Source organism: Paramisgurnus dabryanus, chromosome 20, assembly GCF_030506205.2.
Source record: "Paramisgurnus dabryanus chromosome 20, PD_genome_1.1, whole genome shotgun sequence".
In the NCBI taxonomy this organism is placed as follows: Eukaryota; Metazoa; Chordata; class Actinopteri; order Cypriniformes; family Cobitidae; genus Paramisgurnus; species Paramisgurnus dabryanus.
The window spans coordinates 3552999-3568646 of NC_133356.1; the positions used below are offsets into that span (position 1 = coordinate 3552999).

Sequence of the window (15648 nt, forward strand, 5' to 3'; positions counted from 1 at the left end):
GATGAAATGTTTAGTCTGACTAAAATGATCTATCCAGATTAATTTAGCCAAAATAATGATTTATTCGTTTTCATAGATACATGTTAATTTATCTACTAATATACTATTGAAAATGCCATAAATAAATATTCTGTATTGCATTCGTTTTGTACATTTACAGGTTCATAAATACTGTCTAATTTTAATTTCTTTAAGACACTGTGTTCTGTTTTTACCGATGCAATGTAAATTCGCACTTAAAAACCTTCTTGTTAAGAAATTGTTCTTCAATTTATTTTAGTTTTTTTCAAATAATATATTTATATAATATTATAGTTTGTTAATCTTTTTCTCGTAAGGGGAACGAATTGTTATAATATTTCGTAATTACTTATTACATTTATTATAACTTAAAATTGTGAATTAGTAAAACATGTGGATGTCGTGGAAACAAATTGTTAATTTGAATTATATCCGTATCAGTTAAACTAGGTCTAATAGCCAACACACAACTGTACATAACTGCTATTTATCAGCTAATACTTTAATTAAATGCAATTATCCAAGAACGTCAGTACAGAAAACGCTTAGGTTACTCACGTAACCCCGGTTCCCTGAAATAACGGGAACGAAGCATTGCGTCAGTTAGCTGACGCTATGGGGGGAAACTCCTGTTTACTCCGTGACTGAAGCCTATTGGTTAACGTCTGTACAAAGTACAGACCAATGACGTTTGAACCCGCGCGCGGGAGGAACGCGTCCTTATATAAGCGCGGTTCAATCGTCAGGAGCTCATTATATTCGACTGAAGCGCGCAGCCGAATAACACTCGCTGCGTAGACGTTTGTAGCACGGCAAGAGACGCAATGCTTTGTTCCCGTTATTTCAGGGAACCGGGGTTACGTGAGTAACCTAAGCGTTCCCTTTCAATACGGTTCACTTCGCATTGCGTCAGTTAGCTGACGCTATGGGGGAACGTAATCCCATCACGCCGTGCATACACAACGTACTGAAGTGCCTTACCGGAGAGACACTGCGTGTGGCCCTATACCCGGCATATTCACAGCTTAAAAAGCAAATGTGTAAGCACCATATAAATTGTTGACGCGCACACGGTGGGGTTTTAAACGCACCGGGGGCACATAACATAGCACAAGACGGCGAGGTACCGAGCGCGCCGCGGCTGTGCGAGATAAGTAAATTCAGAGTCACGTTGGTGAGCTCGCTGAGCGCACCGTGGTGTACACATAAAACGCATGAGCGTGCATGATTGAGCCGAGAGAACCTGCGCTCGTAGGGCAGGGACGTCTAAGCTGTACAATCTGACAACGTAGACGGCGAAGACCAGCCGGCCGCGTAGCAGATATCAAATATAGATATAGATACCCCTGTAGACCAAGTTCATGAAGAAGCCAAACTCGCAGAGAGTGGGCTCTATATAGGACATAGCTCATAGAGGGGCGTGAGCCAGTGCGATGGTTTCAACGATCCATCTAAATAACCACTGTTAGCAACAGACATACGTAGTGAGTGATCTGCGAAGCTCACGAACGGCCGATCTGACTATAATATGCGGCAGAACGGTTCGTAGCGTGGGATTATACAGATACCACAATAGTGTGAACCCAGGTGCACCCTCGAGCGCATCGGGATGCATATAGGTAGTATTATAGTGCACAGATCGGTGAGCTTTCCAAGCGCGCCGTAAATGTGTATTGACTATAAATTGCACGGGCACAGGTGAACACTTGAATACATCGTGAATGCATATAGATGAATCAGAGTGTTATAATGCACAGGCCGGCAAGATTCTCGAGCGCGCCGTCATGTGTTCTGATAATAAATTGTGCGCACACGGGTGAACTCTTCAGTGCACCGTGAATGCATATAGATAAATCAGTGCACAGAACGCGCCGTGAATGTGTACAAATATGATTGATGAACGTAACGGTGGGCACCCAACGCACCGTGAACGTACACAGATGAACAACAATGTATGTGTCACAAATCATAACACAGCTGTGTATACAGGTGAGCTTTCCCAAGCGCATCTTATTGTATACCAAAATGTTATAGCGTGTACATGTGAGCTTCTCTAAGCGCACGGTGGACGCATATAATTAAAAACCATATCGTGCATACAGGTGAGCTAATGGGCGCACCTTTAATGCAACAAACCACAGTAGTGCGAAGCAGGGATGTCGAAGCTGTAAACTGACAACGTGGACGGCGGGGACCAGCCGGCCGTGTCACAATTGTCAAATGAGAAACCTCTAAGACCATGCCCATGCTCTAAGACAAGTGAGCATAATTGTCACGGGAGGTGATAACGTCAACGATCCATAAATAGCCTGTATTGACAGGTGCTCTAGTGAGTGATCTGTGACGCAGATGAACAGCTGATCGTCTGATGTACGTCAGACGTATGTGTCATCCAGGACCTTGGACAGTTCCAGAGCGCTGTGCCTCGGGCACCGTCCGCATCTGAGAAATGACAGGCTTATGAATAAAGTGAATGGCCAGCCGTAAAAGCATGGTTCGCTGTTACCGCCGCCGTCCGCATCTGAGAGATGACAGGCTTGTGAATTAAATGAATGGTCGGTCGTAAAAGTGTGGTTCGCTGTTATCACGGCCACATAGATATAGGTAGGGGAGAGAGCCGCCGTGCCTCTGTAGTGAGGAGAAAAGTGTTCCACCCACGATTCGCGGGGGGTATTGACTTTCAAATGTCACTAGACAGAATGGATCAGACTTTGCATAAGGACGCCTCGTGAAAGGGGTCCTAGCAGCTTGTGTCAATGTGTCATAAGGCACGTAATGTAGGTCGTGTCCTACGGATGCCATCTCCGCACGCCCATCGTAATGGGTTAATATTGGTAGTTTAAGCATGAGATGCGTATCACTCTGATTGAACATAGCTTATAAAGCGATGCAATGAGTTTATAAAGGAGATGACTCGTCAGCTTGTTCAGGGGGCGAGATCTCAGTCTGGTTCGGTAAATAATGAAACCACCGTAGATTGCCCGACCGCATTATCACAATAACACGGTCGACAGTGCTGCAGTGCTAAATCATCCTCTTAATGTACCGTATTCACAGTACAAGGTGATTTATATGAGACAAACGGCGTTCCACGCGCCGAAGGCTGATTGCCGTCGTAAAGCGTGTTCAACCCACAGCAAATGCTGGGCTAGCTCGTGATGACAGCACTTCATGCAGCAGTGTGTAACTTAAGCAAGCTTCCCGGCCGTCAGCTCGGGGCGGGACCTTTGCTTAGTCAAACTGAAGTGGACTTATGAACAATGCCACGATGTTCAGCTTTCTGAAGCTCGTTAGAGGGGTACGTGCGCCCGTCTTAAACGAGATGCCGCGCGCGTCTGACTGTGCGCGCGCTTTAAGCTTTGAAACTTATTGTGGCGGGTAGCAAGCTCACTTGAGGTTGATATTACCCTTAATATCTCCGAGTATTGGAGCGGAGGTGTGAGCGTCTTCGGACCGCTAATATAAATCAGCTATATGGCCGAAAAACGTCATAAACCGCTTGGCTGTAAGCCTTTGAGTGGCCGTCCGGAGAGGGCGCGATTCAAACGCTTGGAGCCATGCAAAAGTCTGAGGCTGTCCTTCCTCTAGGAAGAGAGAATAACAGCCGTAAGACCGTGCTCGTTTGCGCCATCAGCATCGTAGCGGAGAAACTGAGGTGGGCTGCGAGCGAATTTGGCAGAAAGGTGTTAGAGACACCGTACAGTCGTGGGGTGTCAATACACAGTATATGGCCAAACCGGGGTTTTTTCGGCTAGCGTCGATAGAATTATGGACAGCGGGCCGTGTGTGCGTATTACTGATTGCTTGTCAGTAAGGCGATAAAGTGTTTAGAGACACCGTCCAACCGTGGGTGTCAATACACAGTATAGTAAGCACGGAAATTACTCTTTTTAGAGGAATTAAATACCGTTCGCCACTATAGTGAGGTCGCATAGCCGACAGTATTACACAGTATGTTTGGATAAACAGCACACAGAAAACATTTCAGGGCAGTCCAGCCGAGGCGCGACATAACCCCTTTTTCCCAGACAGTTGCGTTCTCTGTTGATGCAGCTATGCTGCGGAGACCAGAGCTCAGCCGTTCAGGTGCACAAGCCTCAGTAGTGACGGTGACCGAACGGCTCACGGAGCAGGGTAGTATGTCTAGGTAGTTTAATGTCAGACTGAACCCATCGCAGAGAGGAAGTCTGCCGCGAGGCCCGCGGTTTTGCCGTTTATTAAAAGGGCAGAAAAACCGGGTATATATATATAAGAATGTACCAATATTCAGCGCACTGATATAGGACGGGACTGAATAAAGGGAGGTATTCGGGCCTCAGTATATTATAAACAAATTCGTTCTGCCTCTGATTCCGTCTAAACCAGAGAGAAATGACCAGGCAGACGAAAAATGAGCTATCTGAAGTGAGATCGGCTCAGGCCAGTAAAGCTCTATAATAAGTGTTTTAGCGCTCCAATAGAGGCGTGTCCGCCTTATCGAGCAGACGAATGAGATCGTGCCGCTCCAGGAGGGGAGGGGCATGAAGCTCTCTTATAATGAGTGTTCTTGGTGCTCCAATAGCGGCGAATCGGCCCTATCGAGCAGACGAATGAGATCGCGCCGCTCCAGGAGGGGAGGGGCATGAAGCTCTCTTATAATGAGTGTTCTTGGTGCTCCAATAGCGGCGAATCGGCCCTATCGAGCAGACGAATGAGATCGCGCCGCTCCAGGAGGGGAGGGGCATGAAGCTCTGTAATCGTTGAACACTGGACAGCTGCATTTAGAGGCAGCGAGCCGTAATACCGCGTGCTAGCTAAGCCGTTAAGAGACCTCACCACTGTGGGGAAAGGAGCGAGGGACTCCGCGAGCGTGGAGCACGAGTGGCTGTGCTATGACAGAGACAGGGGCAGACCGCCCGTGTTTGCTTGTCGTATGCATCTATCCAGGTCTACGGTTCCCCGCTTGTTCATTTCAACAAGAGAGGAACGGCAGAGGGGAGCAGCAACACAGACAGAACAGCCATGCGTCGTGACGGTATCACCCGATGCACTCGGGGGATTAATATATGTGCCAGAGATCTCGCCACTGAATGTGAAAGGAGCGAAGGGACTCTGTAAGCATGAACGGTTGCGGTGTGACAGAACACAGGGGGGGTTAGTCCGTGTGTGCTTGTCTATGCATCCATCTAGTCTCATGGCTCGCCGTGTGTTCATCCCGGCGAGAGAGGAACAGCAGGGGGAGCACGAAACATGGATAAGACAACCAAAGCATAAGCGCGGTCCCGGCGTGGGAGGTGCCAGACCGGTAACGCGCTCGGAGGAAATTCATAGCAGAGAGGCTCACCGAGCCGCTGTGCTGGACGCTATTACAACAGCGCCTGCTCTTTTAGCTTATAGCTTTATATTAAAAATATTGATCTTACCGGGCGGCCGCAGGGGAGACCTCTCAGGTGTGTGTCCGCTGCACAGGGCTCGAACCACGGCAAGCGAAGGCTATCTTCGGTTCTCGGCCGGAAAGCGGCAGGGGAAGACGCTAGACCTGGACTCTGCTATCTTCGGTTCTCAGCCGGAAAACGGCAGGGGAAGACGCTAGGCCTGGACTCCGCTGCAGGGCTTTTGTCAACGGCGAGGTAAGGCTTCTTCTTTTTCTTCGGAGCAGCGAGAGGTTCGCGCTGAAGGAGAAAATAATGAGCTCCTGACGATTGAACCGCGCTTATATAAGGACGCGTTCCTCCCGCGCGCGGGTTCAAACGTCATTGGTCTGTACTTTGTACAGACGTTAACCAATAGGCTTCAGTCACGGAGTAAACAGGAGTTTCCCCCCATAGCGTCAGCTAACTGACGCAATGCGAAGTGAACCGTATTGAAAGGGAACAATTAGGCTTACTAAATATTTTTTTTATGTCGGAGCGGGATCTGAGCGGGAATTGGTTTATTTGTGAGCGTGAGCGGAAAGTTAACGGAGCGCTTGCTTGGGCCGTGAGCGACTGAGTGGAGCGCTTGAACAGTAGAGCGGAATATTTAGCGGAGCGTCACACCGCTCCACACCGCTCACATGCTCTGCTACACAGATGCAGTAAATACTTACGTTCGCCGCTGGGAATCATTTTTTTTTTTCATTTATTATTTACAATTATTCATTCTTTATATAAGAATAGATTAATACAGATATTCATTATGCTCCATTTGAATAAATAAGGCCCAGTGTGGGTCATTTCTGGACTACCGAATGAAACTCCATTGAAATATTTAAAGGAGGGGTTTAATGCTGTATCATGCATTCTCACATATGAACCAGAGATGTTCACGAGTCTCTCATCTGAAGTCTAAGTAAAGTCTGAAGTCTTTCAGGTGGAGTCCGAGTCAAGTCTGGAGGCTTTATCACTGAAGTCTGAGTCGAGGCGTTAAATGCATTTATTTAAAAATTATGTAAATACCCATTATTTATTTAGAAAAAACTGTTATCAGTACATAATGTACATACAAAATACATGGAAAAGTACACCATTATTCAGTTCAAACTAGTCAAAGTTTATTTTGAGATTAAAGCTAATTTTTCTTTTATTTTTCAGTTGCAGTCATGTTAATGCATTAAGTGAGGCAAAAATGGCGACAGTCTCGTTATTATATATAGTATTGCTACTGATGACAGTCATTTTTAGAAAACAGCTGTACACATTAATGGGCGTTTCACGCGATACACAGCAACAGCGAGTGTTAAGTTCTTTTTCAATAGGAGACATGGGGAAAGCGGCAAAATGGGGGGGGTGAAGTGGAATTGGTCCACACACCTCGCTCGTGCACCCAAAATCCTGTCCCTTCTGCAGACACGAGTCTTTACGGCGCCGTCGAAGATAAACATCTTTGCAGTAAATGCTGCACAAAAAACCTTCACTACATGAGAAAAGCTGTAGCCGCATCTCTCTCTCTCTCTCTCTCTCTCTCTTTCCTTTTTCATAAAGAGAAAAGGCCACACATTTTCTATACTAAAAAAACACAAACGTAGATTTAAAGGCTTTTTTCTGCTCATGTTTTTAACAGGGAGACAGTGGCAGTCTGATAGAGCGAGCAGCGGATGAGTTAACGTGACTTTGTGGGTGTGTTCTCAGAACTAATAAAGTTTGAAGTTGTTGTCCCAGTATCCTTTATTGTTCTTCCACATTCTTTGCATGTGGCTGTTTTCCCAGAAATACCATCTGATACATTCGAAAACGCAAATAATAAAATATACGGCACTGCTGGTCCTGCCGTCTTTCTTATTACATTTCAGATTTGACGCGCGGCACACAGCCAATATACGTCATTGAATTCTATAATAAAGGTCCAGTCCGATCCAATCTTATTTACTGAGTAACATCAAAAACAAAAAACACACATAATCCTTCTTAATGAAATCAGTAGTTAATGATAAAAGAATCAAGTTGATTTTAAAATATTCACGAGTTTTTTATGTCTGGTCAAGTCTGAAGTCATTTCAGTTTGAGTCTGAAGTCCATAAAAATGCGACTTGAGTCTGAATTACCAACCCGAGTGCCCATCTCTGTTATGAACACATAAAGAGCTGTAATCCTCATACTAAACAAATACAAAGTGTCAAAAAAGCACCCAAACTCACGCCTTCCTACAAGTTTCAGGTTTTTTTTCAAAAACACGGGTACCCGTTACATATCAGTGACCCCATTTCCTTTTATGGGCACTTCCCCCTGGAAAATCACGCCCACACGTCAATCAGAGTGAGAGCGAGAAAAGTGAGGACACTCATAAGCATTGTTGCTTTGAGTAGAAGTCACAGACATCACTGCACGTGTCAGCTTTGTTTTATATCAAGACTCAATAATGGCACAAAAGATGAAGACGAAGAACTGTGTTTTTGGATGTAAGGAAACTCTTTAGTATGTGGGTGAGAGACCTTTGCACATGTAGGGTATGTAAAGCTGTTTTCTGTCATTGCAGTTATTACCAGTCCGTTATGTATTGGCTTGACTCATTGGCTTTTACAGAAGGTCAAGACCACACTTTCTCTCTCTCTCTCTTTCTATATGACACATTATTGTGGGGTTTCATGAGGTATGACAGATGGAGTGAATGCCTGGGATCAGCTACAAATGCTTATAATTAATCTACTTTCACACAGAGCTGGCTGGGAGTTTAGCCTGTTAGCGTGGATAATTACAGCAAAAAGGGCCATTTTAATACCTGGCAGCCCATCCAAGCCCTCACACCTCCCTTTTCTCTATCCATTTCTCTCGGTTTTCCACTGTTTGTTTTTCACAGACTCTCCTTCAAACCTCAGAGGTTACAAATATTGAGTAAAATAACTTTCATACTTTTTGTAGTCTCCGGGATTTGCTAACACTTGTACGAAAGCACCCATGAGATGTTAAGTACATGAAGTGTAGTGCTTTATTTATATTTATATATATAACTTATATAACTTATATATACAGTATATATTAATTTTTAACTGCTAGCTAGAGGTTTGCTTGTCTCACACAGTCAGACATTTTATTGTCGGTATAAAGACTTATACTAGTAGAGATCAGTCACTTAAAAACAGCTGTCTGACTGACGTCTAAAGTAAATAAACATTGTGTTTTTCTCTGCGTATGTATATAAATGCCATGGATACAGTTAGCAATGCATTAGTTTGCATGAAGGAAAACATCCAGATTTTTAACTAAATGATAAAAGACTGTCTGCATAGTTTACCTTGCATAAATTAAAAAATGAACTTCCACTGAAATATAAGTAAATGCTGCATTTTTAGCTTTGCCATCTATTGTGTTATGCAACGTTTGTAAGTGCCATTTTATCAACATTATTCATCATATTTAAAAATAAAATAAGTAAACAAAAATCCCTTTGAAACATAGTAAGTGGAATTCGTTCCCCCCAGGAATGGACAACGGCGAGTATTTTAATTATTAACTCTTTCCCGCCAGCGTTTTTAAACAAGTTGCCAGGCAGCGCCAGCATTTTTATGATTTTCACAGAAGTTTAATCTGTTCCAGAAAACGTTCTTCTTTAAATATATAAACAAACAATATATCAAACGTAAGAACAGACACTCTGCTTTAAAAAAAAAGTCTGCTCCTATCTTAAAGCAACACTGTGTAGTTTCCATGTAAAAATGACTTACAGCTCCCCCATGTGGTTGAAAAGCGCAACAGTGCTTGGTATCAGACACTCTTCTGCAGGCAGGGGGAAGGGGGGGGGGCTATGTGCTCTACCCTCCACCGCCACTTTCAGAGTGTGCTTGTAGCAGCTAGGAGGCTGCTCAGGTTGCAGCAACAGTACAATTTGTCCATTTAAAAGTTGTTCTATCACTGAAATAATTTTAGAAAGATTATTTGAAGGTAACAAAACTACATAGTGTTGCTTTAAGCTACCCAAAGATGGGTAGGTTTATTCAAAAATATTTTGTAAAGGGCAATGGCCAAAACATACACAGAGTTTTTACTGTTTTTGGATCAGGGGATGCTTCAGTGTTTTATGAGTTGGGTAAGAGCGCCACCTAGGGGACATCGTACTTTCCGGACTATAAGCCGCACCGAGAATAAGTCCATCATTCAAAAATGCGTCATTAAGATGAAATAACATACAAGTCACAGTGGACTACACGTCGCGTTTATTTAGAAAATTATTTCACAAAATCCAAGCCGAAGAACAGACATTTAATCTGGAAAAGCAAGTTATTCAACTAAACAATAGCAGACAGAACAGCAGGCTGAATAGATGTCTGTACGTTAAAGTAATATTATCAGTTATTTAAACGATAAACCATAGCATACAGAACTTACCTGGAAGGTTGAATAGGCTAAATTATCCGAACAAGCCAACTAGAGTGAAGTTCGCATACTCGTCATTCCACATCACTGAATCTATTGAATTACATAAATACAGAAGCAGCATATGCAGACTCCTGCGGCTGTAGACGGTAATGTTGTCTCTTGCCTCATAAATGTCAAAATTAATTCATACTGACTTACAAGGCGCACCTGAATATAAGACGCAGCACCAGCCAAGTTATGAATAAAAAACACGGCTTATAGACCGAAATATACGGTAATAGCGGATAGATTGCCGTAAAAACTCGTGATAATTGGAAGGAAAATGTTTTCTCGAGATAACTCAATAGCAGTTCACTCTTTTTGTCATTAATTACTCATGTCATGTGTACTATGATGCTGTGCGAATACTCACTGTTTATACGTCACCATGACTATTAGAATGGCAGGAATGCAGCACAAGATGATGATGATAGCCAGCGCCAACAGCGCCCCCTCTGTGTAGCCCACCGCCTGCGCAGCTTTCTTCACAGTCGCAACAATGTCAGGAGAACGGATTTCCAAAATCCGTCCGCCCTCGCCCAGGTATGGCTGAAACTCTTTATTGATGTCCAGAATCTTGCCATCCAGAAACCTATCAGACACATACAGATATGCATATGATAAAAATTACTTACCACACTTTATTAAAGGGACACATTTAACAAAAATAAAAAATCTGTCATCATTTACTCATCCTCAAGTTATTACAAACCTGTATTCATTTTTTTGTTCTGCTGATAATTTTTGGGTGAACAACCCCTTCTTACATTATACTTACACCTTTTAAAACAGAAATACATTGTTGTCACATACTTTCATAGCTAAATTTAGCATTAAAGGGATAGTTCGGCCAAAAACGATATTAAACCCATGATTTACTCACCCCCAAGCTGTCCGAGTTGCATATGTCCATCGTTTTTCAGACAAACACATTTTCGGATATTTTAGAAAATATTTTAGATCTTTCTGTTCATTAAATGTAATGCTACGGGGTCCAGCAATAGTCCACGACCTTCAAGTCCAAAAAAGTGCGTCCATCCTTCACAAATTAAATCCAAACGGCTCCAGGATGATAAACAAAGGTCTTCTGTGGGTAATCCGTGCGGTGTTGTTGTAGAAATATCCATATTTAAAATGTTATTAACGTTATAAACTACCTTCCGGTAGCGCCGCCATTTTGGAGTGATGCGCATTCAGGATGAGAGCTTACGCAGCGTACAGAGTTTCTCTGCTGCTGCTCTGTGCCCCCGCCCTCCGAATTTGTCATACGTCACTAAGAAAAGTGCGTACACTACGCTAATACTCTCTCCTGAGTCTAAGATGGCGGCGCTACCGGAAGGTAGTTTATAACGTTAATAACATTTTAAATATGGATATTTCTACAACAACACCGCACGGATTACCCACAGAAGACCTTTGTTTATCATCCTGGAGCCATTTGGATTTAATTTGTGAAGGATGGACGCACTTTTTTGGACTTGAAGGTCGTGGACTATTGCTGGACCCCGTAGCATTACATTTAATGAACAGAAAGATCTAAAATATTTTCTAAAATATCCGAAAATGTGTTTGTCTGAAAAACGATGGACATATGCAACTCGGACAGCTTGGGGGTGAGTAAATCATGGGTTTAATATCGTTTTTGGCCGAACTATCCCTTTAAGTACAAAACGCTGCGCTACATTGTGTCCCAGGTAAACTTGCAAAATAGTTGCTATAAAGGATGCTGTCTTGACCATTTTTAAAGATTAATTAAATGCTATTAAATTAATTATTCTTCAAATACAGTATGAGTAACCATGTTTGTTGGGTTCATTAGTTTTCTTTTTATCACCTCTCAAATATGGGTAGGTTTCTTCAAAACCAAATTTTAAACAAAAAGCTGAGATCATTTCATTTTTGTGAAGGAGTTTTGTTAGAGATCAGATTCAGAGCGATGATCAAAACATACACAGACATACAGCTGTTTGCCCTAAGGCGATACTTCTGGGTTTTACAAGTTGCAGAACCTGGTGGATAATAGCAGTATTACGGATTGACGGAAATACTCATCATTGGCAGGGAAGCGTTTTCTCTTAATTGACGAGTTAACTGTTGATTAAAAGTTCAAAGACTATAACATGATTCTTTGTGTCAATGTAAAGCATCTGAGTGTCAATAGCTATGTTAACATACACAAAATGTTGTCAATCCGACTGAATTTAATCCGATTTAAGGTTACGACAATACAGTGTACATGTACCTTAAACATTACAATCTGATTAAAATGTTAATTTACATGTACATTCTTATCCCAACCAAACGTCTGCCCAAGCGCACAACCAGGGTTGCCAGATACACATATTAAAATCATTCAAATGGCCATTCAAAACTAGCCCTAAAGCATCCAAATGACTATTCACAGCCCAAATACCAACAACTAACAAATGAAATCAACTTGTGAAAACAGTTTAAAAGTAGCCCAAACCATAACTCTGCCAAAAAGGACTTGGCAACGCAGCACACAGCATCTCTTGTCGAGTTACACTTTGTGTCTGTATAAATGTACAAAGTCAAAGTTCAGTTGGAGAAAGTTGTTTTTAAGAAGTTTTCAGATATAGGCAAAGAAAACACAATGATCAAAAGGCACGACACTATTTTATTGCTTTATGTAGCCTAATGTTATGAAAGACATGAATGCGGCAGAATGTTCAGCGTGTGACCCATAACCTTAATAATGTGTGTTGCCATGTGCTGTGACGAGAATCGTGTGATACATGAATAAGAGGTAAACATAAGATGTGAACTTAAGCACAATTCATATTTTTTACATCCAATAAAGAAAATACTATGATTTACATTTTTACATGCATACTTTTCCCCTGATGATCAGATCACAGATCGGACTACACCACGCCTTCCAATACGATCGAAATTGGCATCTGTCGTATTGATTAAGGTGTTTACATGAAGTATTTTCAATCCGATTGAGCCATCAATACATTTGCGGTATTATTAAGTTGCATGTAAACGTAGCTAGTGTTAAGCATCTGAGCAGGACGGAAGGAGACAGGAATTCTGCTAATGAGATGACAGCATAACCCCAGCTACATTTAGCCTTTTCAGTTCATCTTATGGGTTACTAGGCAACATGATATGATGGAAATACTTATTCGCCCCTGCGTGAGTAATAAGGCTTTACTATGCTCGCATCTACCTATGTGTTATTACTTAATGTCTTGAATTAGTACAAAGCTGATAACCTGTCCCACTCGAAAGCAGAGCTGGATCGATATTGTTTACAGAGACCTGCATGTTAAGCACTTCATAAGTATCTACGTCAAACCAATTAGCCCTGCTGCAACGGAAACACTTCAATAGAAGCACTGCTCAAACATGAATGTTTAAACACGATCAATGCGCCTCATATAAAGACTGATGAAAGACTGTTTTTGATCTACAGTGTCATTAGTCTCAGACTCAGACGTTACGCTATCGGTCTGATGCATGCGGCACACTTAACTAGAAACGCTTCAAAGTCTTCCTCTGATTGGATTTTTCCAGATACAGGATTTTTTTAAAGTATACGAGCATACACAGCATAAAGTTTTGAAAAGACGTTTTAGCTTGAAGCAATAGGTGGAATCTAAAAGAGATATTTAAACGTGTTTGCTATTGTTGTTGTAAAGTTTTGAGACGTCCGTGAATGATGTTTTCACAACCAGTCTGTTACTGTGGAGACTTCTCCACGGCCCTAAACGTGATGCGGCACAAAACGTAACGTAATTGGTTGCTATCCGTGTCAATCATGTGGCCTCTTGGCCATCCAAAGTGGCCATGTATCAGTTTTAGTATTGCATTGTACATGTAGTATACTGCAAATCAACTGAATATTGTGTGTACATATTGTACATGAACACATCTGTGACCCTGTCTGTAAAATCCATGTAAAAGTCTCATAATCTATGTGATAAAAAGCACGTGTAATGATTAAAAAAAGAATGATAAATGATGGCTTAACCGGTAAGTACTCAGAATGGCGATCAATACGGCCTCATATTGTACTGTGGTCAGTCAGATCTCATTACAACAACCTCAGAAATTAGTCCTTCTCTCAGAATTTGACATAATTAATTTAAAACCTTTGAAGAAACAGTACAACATCTTAAAGGAGTAGTCCACTTTAAAGATGGGGTCCATTGACTTTTTATAGTAGGTAAAAAAATACTATGGTAAGTCAATGGGCCCCATCTATAAAGTAGACTACTCCTTTAAAGCATCAACTTGCATCCTTGACACGCTCCCTACATACTTTCTTAAAAAGATACTTAACTGTTTAGAAACTGATCTCTTATGAATAAAAATACCTCTCTGCTCACAGTCACTTTTCCAAAGTCCTTAAAAACGGCAGATGTTATGGCTCTCTTAAAAAAGAGTAACCTACACAAAATCATACCGACTACAGATCTCAAATCTTCCTTTTATATGCAAGATCATTGAAAAGGTTTTTTTTCAATCAGCTAAACAAATTCTTAGATTCGAATGGCTATCTGGACAATTTCAATCTTGTTTCCGTCACAAAGGCTGTGCTCATAAAGATAATAAATGATATTCGCTTAATCTCTGATTCAGGTAAAATGTCAGTGTTGGTGCTACTAGATCCTTGTGCTGCCTTTGACACGGTAAATCACACCATACTCTTACATAGACTGGAAAACTGGGTAGGGCTCTCTGGGATGGTCCTCAAATGATTTAAGTTATACCTAAAATGGGGAGTTTACTATGTGAACATAGGTAACCATAAATTTGAGTGGATACCCATGACATGTGGAGTCCCACAGGGCTCTATTCTTGCCCCGCTTTTGTTTAATTTGTATATTTGTTAAAAACAAACAAATTGCTTACCACAGCTATGCAGATGACACCTAGATATACTAAGCCCTGTCACCCAATGACTACAGCCCCATTGACTCTCTATGTAAGTGCATCAATAAATAAAAAATAACAGTTGGATGCGTCAAAACTTCCTCCAGTTAAACAAAGACAAAACTGAAGTCATTGTATTTTGAAATAAAATGAAACCCTCAAGGTTAACACATTCCTTGACTCTAGGGGTCTAAAGACACAAAATAAAGTCAGAAATCTTGGTGTAATTTTAGGGTGTTTTCACATATAGTCCATTTTAAAGGAACCAAACCCAGTTCACTTAAAGTGAACCAGAAAACGAACTAGCCGAATGTGACCTCAGTCATTTTGGTGTTCACAATATAGTGGACTCAAAAGAGTACCCAGTTCTTTTCCTGACGTGGTCTGAGTTCGGTTCACTTTTGGGTCCATTTAGGGGGTCTGAGTTCACTTGGTTTGTTCACATATACACCCTGAACTGGTCCGAGAGCGTTTGGAGGGCTCAAACAAACTAGGTGTGAAAACACTAGGGCTGTGTATCGCCAACAATTCCCCGATACAATATGTATCCCGATACAAGGGTCCCGATACGATGCGCATCACGATATACAAGACTATTTTGAACTACATTTTTGTTCAGAATTTAGTAACATTATTATTATTATTATTATTATCATTATTTGTTTATTGTACATTGAATAAGCAGTGTTGTAACAGTTGTGTTTTGCCATTCATTTATTAGCTATTAGAAATATTTAAAATCCCAGAGTTTGTACTTAACTTATGTTTTTTTAAAAGCAGTTTTACAAAGATGGTGCCTTACTCTTGTCTCTCATTATTCTACATCTATGAATATATCTATAAACATGCAGTCAGACTTAATACTATTTAATAGAAATCAGATTATTATAGTTTGAAGTAGCTCTGTATCTCT

At 41.6% G+C, this 15648-nt stretch overlaps 1 protein-coding gene across 2 annotated transcripts in view; it reads right to left on the reverse strand.

Annotated features, from left to right (window-relative positions):
- Positions 1 to 15648, reverse strand: part of pcdh15a (protocadherin-related 15a) — a 316642-nt gene that overhangs the window by 35141 nt on the left and 265853 nt on the right. For both annotated transcript variants that reach the window (XM_073812872.1, XM_065296062.2), the window contains one exon: positions 10204 to 10422. In XM_073812872.1, coding sequence (XP_073668973.1) covers positions 10204 to 10422 — 219 coding nt within the window. The remainder of the gene's footprint in view (positions 1 to 10203; positions 10423 to 15648) is intronic.